Consider the following 9,654-nt stretch of genomic DNA (forward strand, 5'->3'; position numbering starts at 1 on the left):
GCGGTTCAGGAGAGCAGGTTGTCAGAGAGACGTGCAGGGATACCTGTGCGGCTGAAGGCCGGCAGGAGGAGAGACCACTGGAAGAAGGAAGCGGTAACCAAGTTGGTGCAGCGCACGGTAGGTAGACCAGCAAGAACAAAGCAATACTCAGGAAGCAGTAGTATATGGAACTGGACACCTGGAGAACACGGGAGAGTTGAGGCGGTCTGATAACCAGTAGCTGAGATGAAAGCAGCGGAGCGCTGACCCGATGAAGACAGGCGAGTTGAAATGAACAGGAACACTGTAGAAGCACGGAGACAGCGGATAGGAATCAGCTGGCTGCAGACACGATGAACACTGGAGAGTTGAGGTGAGCAGGACTCTGTAGAAACACGGAGGCAGCGGATAGGAATCAGCTGGTGCAGTCACGATGAACACAGGAGAGTTGAAGTGAACAGGATACTGTAGAAGCACGGAGGCAGCGGATAGGAATCAGCTGGTGCAGTCACGATGAACACAGGAGAGTTGAAGTGAACAGGATACTGTAGAAGCACGGAGGCAGCGGATAGGAATCAGCTGGTGCAGTCACGATGAACACAGGAAGGTTGAAGTGGTCTGGAAACCACAAACGAACAACAGGAATCAGCAGGAGCTGAATACACGAGGAAACACAGGAACACCTTCAGAGGCTCATGGGGAATGAGACTCCAAGATCAGGCAACGAGGTATTGACCACAGGTGCTATAAATAGGGAGTGTTGCCTGATCAGCCAATTAACTAAAAGCAACAGGTATTGAAGGTTTGAAAGGGCTGCACATGCGCAGACCCTCAGGATGGTGGACGGCCACGGTTCCTAAACACACGAGAAGCGGCACTCACAGTCCGGTGAGTGACATTTGCTCCTTTTTGTGCTTTGCTCCAAACTCAACACCCAGCCCAATATGTTCAACTTACTACCATACTAGGTGAATCTGGGTGAATTTCCAACATAAATTTACCTCCTCTGCATCAACCCTTCCAGCACTTTTCTTAAGACAAATGTTTAGGCTAATGAAACCAGTTTGCAAATAGGTTTGGGATATCCCATTACCTTATAAGCTGTGTGTAATTATTTCGGTAGTGTAACATGTTCTTCCTTTCAATGTACAAAATAATCAAATATCTCTTAGTTTCATTTATGTGTGCATTGCTTGTTTATAGATTTCATATACGGTATTACCGCTACCTCCTGGCTATGGTGTATGCTGTATGGGAAATCAACAGGTCACCAGATATTCTGCCAAATATTACACTTGGTTTCAAATTGTATGATACCTGCTACAATCAAGTTAGATCATTGATGGGGACATCCTGGATCTTATCAGGGCAAAAACAAACAGTGCCAAATTTCAACTGTGAAACAGAGGGCATGCCAGCTGCTATAGTTGGGGACATGACTTCTAAGGCCTCAATACCAATGGCCAGAATTCTTGGACTGTACAGATTTCCCCAGGTAAGTTCCTGCAAGATACTGATGATTTAAGAAAAAAGTTAATATGTCTTTTGATGCAAAATTATGCAAACAATGTGCTTCTGAAGTTACATATTTCAAACATTCTTCTACACCTATCACTTAAACAGTAAGAGCCTGAGTCATTATCAAAGTAACGCCAAAAAAGAAGTGAATGTTCTCTGGGGCAAACCATGTTACAATGCAAGGGGTGCACATTAGTTTATTATTTTGCACATAAGTTAAATACTGACTGTTTTTTTTTTATCAAGAACACAAAACTTGATAGCTTTATTGTTATACTGAACTACTATAAATCTGTCCCCACATCTGATATTTACCTCCCTCCAATGCAACATGGTTTTACCCAGGTGCAAAGTTACTCCTTTTTTATGCTTTACTCTCCTTAATGATTCAGGCCCTAAATAATTTGGTTGCTCTTATTGTAGGCATTTGTGTTAGACTTTAAGAAAAGCTGGTTCATTTGCATGTGGAGATTTTTAGTGGAAATATTTGCTCTAGGTGGTTGAAGGGCCTGGGTAGATCAAGATGTTCCAGACAAAATATGATAATAGGTACAATACTGAACTTGGTTATGTAAACATACTCTATGCAAGATTGAAATTTCATTTTTGCGGTATGGAATGTTCTATTGAAGAGAAAGACATTGGGGGTCACACATACGTTTTTTGAGGCATCTCCTATTTGACTTGAGAAAACAGTGTCTTTTTAGCCTGGCAAAATGTCTAAATTTGTTCCTAATTTAAAAGGTAGGGATCATTTGAATGTGGACACTAATATATTTTGCATTTTATAGAAGAAGTAAAGGCAGTACGCAATTGCAATTGAAAATATTTGACATCCACCCATTTATTTTCCAGTTACAAATGACCAAATGTTCCTTACTTAGGCCATACACATATTTAACTATCGAGTTTGTGACCACAGAAAATCTTGTGTTGGTGAACATACCCATTATATGGTAAGAAGAGAATTATCTATGTTGGTTAAAAATTATAAAATGCCCTAAACACGTGTCCAATTCAGGACCCCTTCATTAAAATGTCTCCTGCCAGTCTGACTATAATGGAGAATCGCTCATGTGTTCTAGGGCTCCATACTGTAGATTGCAGAGTATATTATTGGCAGATAATTGCCAGCTTGACATTAAACAACTGAACTAGTCTTCCTGCATTTCTGGAATCAGAAATGGTTGTGTTTGTGATTGTAATTTGTAATTAAAAGTAAAAAGGTAACACACAAAACAATGGGAAGCCATAGTTTGACATAGTTTGTCAAAGCTTCTTTAATTGTTTAAAGACTTTATCATTTTAGCTAGGTTGTCCTGCCCGCTCCCTGCGCTCAGCCAATGATCGCCGCCTCTCCTCCACTCTTATCACTTCTTCCCACTCCAGAATCATAGACTTTTCCCGTGCTGCCTCCCTTCACTGGAACGACCTCCCTCGTTCCATCCGCATCTCTCCTACTCTGTGCTCCTTCAAACGTGCACTAAAAACCCACCTCTTCCTCAAAGCCTATCAACCATCCGCATAACCCCTTCACCTCCTCCACTCACTCTCTCCCCTTGCCACATCTGGCTCCCCATGTGCCTGTTCTGTTTTCCCTCCCTTAGGATGTAAGCTCACATGAGCAGGGCCCCCTTCCCTCCTGTCTCCCTACCTGTTCTTCTGCTCCGTGTTTATTGCATCAACTAGCCTGGAGTTTCTGAAGTACTGGTATTTTTTTTTTATAATTTTGTACCGCTTCACCCTGTATAGTGTACTGTTTGTATGGTGTACGGCACTGCGGAAATCTTGTGGCGCCTAACAAATAAAGGATAATAATAAAAAAGGATAATATTTCAATATATGTCTTGTCAAGTTATGAAAAATGTCTACATATGTTCTCTAAATCAGGACAAGTGTTCTATGTTGTTTATGTTGTTCAGTTAACTAGCTCAGTTATTGAATGAGAAATGCATCACAGACAAACTCATGCTAAATTTTTAATTGGATCAATATTGGTCTCTAATTTGAAATGTTGCATCTTTTTCTCTAATTAGGTAAGTTATGCTGCAGCACATCCAATCCTCAGTGATAAACTACAGTTTCCAGCTTTCTTTAGAACAATACCCAATGATGACTATGAAATTGTCGAAATTGCAAATTTGGCCAGTCACTTTAAGTGGACTTGGGTGGGGATCATAAGCTCTGATAATGAATTGGGAAGATCAGGTTCTCAGTTGCTAACCAAGGAGGTTGAACGGCATGGAGGCTGCATTGCTTTCCTTGAAATCCTTCCTATCTACAGTTCCATGGAGTCAGTTTTGCGCATCATCGATGTCATCAAGAAATCAAAGGCCACAGTCATTATTGTGTATTCCACCATGGAGAACCTTATTCCTCTTATGGAGGAGGCCTCATTTCACAATATTACAAATAAAGTTTGGTTTGGCTGTGGCAGCTGGTCCATCACTTCCGACTTCCCCAGAAAAGATATTTTAACAACTTTAAATGGCAGTCTAGGTCTGTCACCTCCAAGTGGAAACATTCCTGGTTTTAAAGAATTTCTTTACAGCATCCACCCATCTAAATTCCCACATGACATCTTTATTAAAACATTTTGGCAGAATGCTTTTGGTTGTGTTTGGCCAACAGACAATAATTCTACATTTTCAAACATTTCTGAAGACCAAACCCTTTGCACAGGGAAGGAGAGATTAGACAGTATTGATCCCACTGTATATGCTGTGAGCAATTTTGTGTACACCTACAAAATTCACAATGCAGTTTTTGTGATTGCCCATGCTTTACACGAGATGCATTCCTGTATACCAGGACACGGACCCTTTCTCAACAGATCCTGTGCAGAAATTTTTAACTATCAACATTGGCAGGTACAGTATAACACATAAGACATATTGGGCCAAAATTGTTCCGCGCAAGTCCAGAACCAGGAGAGTAAACGCAGCACTGTCTGCTCCATCTCCGAACACAAAGAACTCTTACTTCAGCCTACGATTTCAGGGAGTGAACGGGGCAGGGAAGAGTCATTTGACCATAGTCAATACACACGAAGGGTGCGCCAATTTCAAGCGCATAAAGCCACGCCCGATCAAATGCCAGACATCTCAAATTTAGCTGTTTTTCTGCCGTATCACTTGCTCCAGCTACAGGGGTAGTCTAAGTCCTGATCACTACTGATGACAGTCTCGTGTGCATGCTATAATATGTGTGTGCATTCAGGGGCAACTGTAAAAATGTATTTTATGTTCAGTAGACATTAACAGTATTGTAATAAATGTATTTCATGAAGAAAAAAAAGCTAAAAAAACATAAATTATTTTTCTATTACTGTTTGATCATTAATGCCTTTATTATTAACTTGTGACATTAGTTCTTTATATATATATTTATATTTTTCTGTACATTCCTTTTGTGAATGTACAATCCATATAGACTTTGGACATGGCAATGGCAGCATGGTGGCTTAGTGTGGTTAGCACTTCTGACTTTGAGCACTGGGGTCAGGAGTTCAATTCCCAACCATGTCCTTATCTGTGTGTAGTTTGTATGTTCCCCCTGTGTTTCCGTGGGTTTCCTCCGGGGGCTTCAGTTTTCTCCGACACTCCAAAAACATACTAGTAGGTTAATTGGCTGCTATCAAATTGACCCTAGTCTCTCTCTGTCTGTGTGTATGTTAGGGAATTTAGATTGCAAGCTCGAATGGGCCAGAGACTGATGTGAATGAGTTCTCTGTACAGCGCTGCGGAATTAGTCGCTCTATGTAAATAAGTGGTGATGATGATGATTATTTGAAAAATCAAATTTTTTTTTCAGCTTCTTCACTACATTAAAAAAGTAAACTTCATGAATGCTGGAGGGGAACAAATATTCTTTGATAACAATGGCGATATACCCCTTTATATGGATATCCTTAACTGGCAGCTCTATGACAATGGTAGCAATCAGTATGTCCACATTGGCAGCTTTGATGCACGTGCCCCTAAAGGGCAGGAACTACAGATGGAAGAAAGAAAGATTGTCTGGAATAGACACAGTCATGTAAGTTTTAGGAATCGGCTTGTTAGATATTCACATATAATTTTAGGACTATTTGTAATCAGTCGATGTTGCATATAAGATTGAACATTATTTGCATTTACAGTATTTGGCTGAAAAATGTATTCTCTAATAAAAAAAAAAAACATCTAGGGATATATTTACTAAGCTGCTGGTTTGATAAGGTGGAGATGTTGCCTATAGCAACCAATGAGATTCTAGTTATCATTTATTTAGTACATTCTACAAAATGACAGCTAGAATCTGATTGGTTGCTATAGGCAACATCTCCACTTTTTCAAACCCGCAGTTTAGTAAATATACCCCCTAATGTTACGTCTGTACAACTGGAATGAAATTACATCAAGAGTTTCTATCTGTGTCCAAGTGCTTGTGTTAATTTATGTTATTTTTAATTATACTATATACATAAGCCTAAAGCTTGTATAGAGAATGTAGTAAACCTTTTACAGAATTAAAAATCAATGAGATGAAATTAAGAAACCATGAAACTAAAAGAATATACAACCATGTCAGTGTTCAGCACCTTGTGCTTATTTTTTGTGAGTTTACCTTATTAATTAATCAAACTTATTACAGCACATAGATATAGATATTTAGCTACACACTAATATTGATCTCCCAATCCATTAATTATAGTTATCTTTGGAACCATTTGCTGTGTGTTATTCAATAGGTAAATTAAATAAAAATTCCTTAACAATGCTGAAATGGTATAGTATATTTTTGGATATGTAATGTTTTATCCTTACCTCCAAATCATATCTCTGTTGAACGGCCGACTTTATTTTAGAACAAAGTCTCATTGACCCTTTTTTACTCCTTTGGGTATATTTACTAAACTGCGGATTTGAAAAAGTGGAGATGTTGCCTATAGCAACCAATCAGATTCTAGCTATCATTTATTTCGTACATTCTACAAAATGACAGGTAGAATCCGATTGGTTGCTATAGGCAACATCTCCACTTTTTCAAACATGCAGTTTAGTAAATCTAGCCTCTTGTCTTACTTGTTCTATCTCCTTGACTTTATCCACACTTCATGGTTCATTACATTGACTTGCTTGATGCAACTTGTTTCAGCCCCCGATATCGGTCTGCAGTAATCCTTGCCCAAAAGGCTTTAGAAGATCCACTGGTCAAGGGCAAAAGATATGTTGTTTTGATTGTGTTCCATGCTCAGAAGGAGAGATCCTCAACCCAAATGGTATGTAATATTAGATATTTTATACGCAATTATGTACTGTATATGATTCTTGTTTTTGGGTAACCTGAAGTATGTGTTTGCGGTCAACAACTATTATCCACTTCATCATGGAGTTTTTTATAAGTGAGTGACATAGTACAAACGGTTAGGACTTACCTATAGCATACACACAAATGCACATTGTACACATAGGAAAATAACAAAATATAAGTTCAACAAAGCACACCTAAAACAGAGTACATCACAAACATGTTAGGGCAGCACAGTGGCCTAGTGGTTAGCACTTGTGCTTCGCAGCACTGGGGTCATGAGTTCGATTCCCGACCATGGCCTTATCTGTGTGGAGTTTGTATGTTCTCCCTGTGTTTGCGTGGGTTTCCTCCGGGTGCTCCGGTTTCCTCCCACACTCCAAAAACATACTGGTAGGTTAATTGGCTGCTATCAAAAATTGACCCTAGTCTCTACCTGTCTGTCTGTATGTATATGTCTATGTATGTGAGTGTGTGTCTATATTAGGGAATTTAGACTGTAAGCTCCAATGGGGCAGGGACTGATGTGAATGAGTTCTCTGTACAGCGCTGCGGAATTAGTGGCGCTATATAAATAAATGATGATGATGATGATGATGATGTTATGGTGCAGATGGGGATTACATTAGCAGGGAAGAGCAAACAGGACTGGATTGCTGGACTGGACTGGAGCTGGAAGAGGATTGCTGTAACCGGACTGTAACCAGAATGCTGTGACCGGAATGCTGAAAGAGGATTGCTAAAAAAGTCTTATTTGGGCATACTAAAAATATTCTCAATAGGTAGTTGTAGATTAAGGAAAGGAAATCTACAAACGACAGTGCTACTTGTAAAACGTGTGAAAAGCTTATCAAAACTTGTACTGTAATATTAATATGACCTTAAGGAGTAAAAATATTGTGCGACACACAAATGGAAAAATGAAACTATTTTAGAAACATTTAGTACATGGAAATTGCTTTGATTAGGAAATTCACAATGCAAGCTACTATATTATCAGTCATGTCCAGGCCCTACGACTGTCAACAAGATCACCCACAAGAGTCAAAATAGCAAACACTCTACTGTGTGTGCACAAATAGCAATGTCAACTTTATAAAGTCAAATAGTTATAAAGGTTAAAAAAAAAGCTTTAAACCAAAACTGGTCATAATTTTGTATATAAAAAACAAATAAATACGTTTACAACAATAAGAATCTACAAAGTGAAACAATAATATTTTGTTTAATACCTTAAAACATGTAAAAATATAATCAATTACTGTAACTTTGTATGAAAAAAATAAGTGTGTGGTCATGAATTTGTAAATGGACTAGAACACTTATTCATTGAAAAACCACTGCCTACAGAGTATTGGGAGCGGGTGATATTTTGTTGACTTAACCAAAATTCATGAAAACTAATCTTTCAAATGCCAGTCTCTAAATTATCTTGGGACCAGTGATATTGCCAATGCATGTGCCAAAAGTAAGTAAAAAGTACTTTTAACCTCAGTAATGTCATTACTGTATGCTGAACCAATAGACTTCCTTTTCATGGATATTGGTTCATCCAGCAAAAATGGCTGCTTCCCTTGTGGGTACAAAGATTGCAGCTTCATTTTAAGAGTTATGTGTTACTTTTTATATATAATAGTATTTGCTTTTGTATTTTTCCTCAGATGGAGCTGAATGTCTCAAATGTCCAGAAGACCAATGGCCAAATAATTCAAAAGAGAAATGTGCACCCAAACCCATTCAGTTTCTTGCTTACGATGAGTTTTTGGGTTCTTCTCTGGCTCTCATCTCAATAATTTGCTGTGTTCTCACTTTTTCTGTGCTTTGTTTGTTTATCATTAAACATAAAACACCCATAGTTAAGGCCAACAACAGAGAACTTAGTTATCTACTACTGGTCTCCATTATGTTTTGCTTCCTGTGCTCTTTAGTATTCATCGGACGACCCAACCTGATAACCTGCATGCTGCGCCAAGTGGTGTTTGGAATTATCTTCTCCATTTGTCTATCAGTGATACTAGCAAAGACTATCACTGTCATCCTGATATTCAGTGCTACAAATCCAGATAGTAAAATAAAAAGACTTGTTGGACTGAGAATTCCAATATACATTGTGCCTTCCTGTACAATGGTCCAGATAGTCTTATGCTTAATATGGTTGTGTAGTTCTGCTCCCTTTGAAGAATTCAATATGGTAGCAGAAATTGGAACTATAATTATTGAATGCAATGAAGGATCTAAAGTATTATTTGCATGTGTCTTGGGCTACATGGGACTCTTGGCTTCTATCAGCCTTCTTGTGGCCTTTCTAGCCAGGAATCTCCCTGACACCTTCAATGAAGCCAAGTTTATCACTTTCAGCATGCTAGTGTTTGCCAGTGTCTGGATTACATTTATCCCAGCCTATCTAAGCACCAAAGGAAAACACATGGTTGCAGTGGAGATATTTGCCATCATATCTTCCAGTGCTGGGCTCCTTGTGTGCATATTCTTTCCTAAATGTTACATTATTTTACTGCAGCCGGAAATGAACAGTAAGAAATATATAACAGGAAGAAAATGACCCACAAATTAAGTGAACTATATCAAATTACAGACTTTTTTAATTATAATTATTAGTAGACTTCACAGTTAATATTTTACTTTAGTTACCCTTACCCTACTTTGTATCTATGCTTTACTTGCTGGATTACCCATTGTTTGTCTTTACTGCGCAGTAATTTATAGCGTATCTCAGTTACAAGAGTATTGCAAATATTGTTTGTCTAATAAATTACGTTTCATTAAATTGTTTGTTGGTTTTAGTGACTTTTATTGACCTTTTCTATCATCATCTATTTATATAGCGCCACTAATTCTGCAGCGCTG

General features: G+C 38.5%; 1 protein-coding gene across 1 annotated transcript; it reads left to right on the plus strand.

Annotated features, from left to right (window-relative positions):
* Window positions 1-1,216: 1,216 nt before the first annotated feature.
* LOC142108553 (extracellular calcium-sensing receptor-like) lies at window positions 1,217-9,349 on the plus strand. The gene is made up of 5 exons (XM_075192298.1): window positions 1,217-1,474; window positions 3,534-4,367; window positions 5,311-5,535; window positions 6,637-6,760; window positions 8,451-9,349. The coding sequence occupies exons 1-5, from the start codon at window positions 1,217-1,219 to the stop codon at window positions 9,347-9,349; spliced, it is 2,340 nt and encodes a 779-aa protein (XP_075048399.1).
* The last annotated feature ends 305 nt before the right edge of the window (window positions 9,350-9,654 follow it).

This window comes from Mixophyes fleayi, chromosome 12 (assembly GCF_038048845.1).
Source record: "Mixophyes fleayi isolate aMixFle1 chromosome 12, aMixFle1.hap1, whole genome shotgun sequence".
NCBI classification, from domain to species: domain Eukaryota; kingdom Metazoa; phylum Chordata; class Amphibia; order Anura; family Limnodynastidae; genus Mixophyes; species Mixophyes fleayi.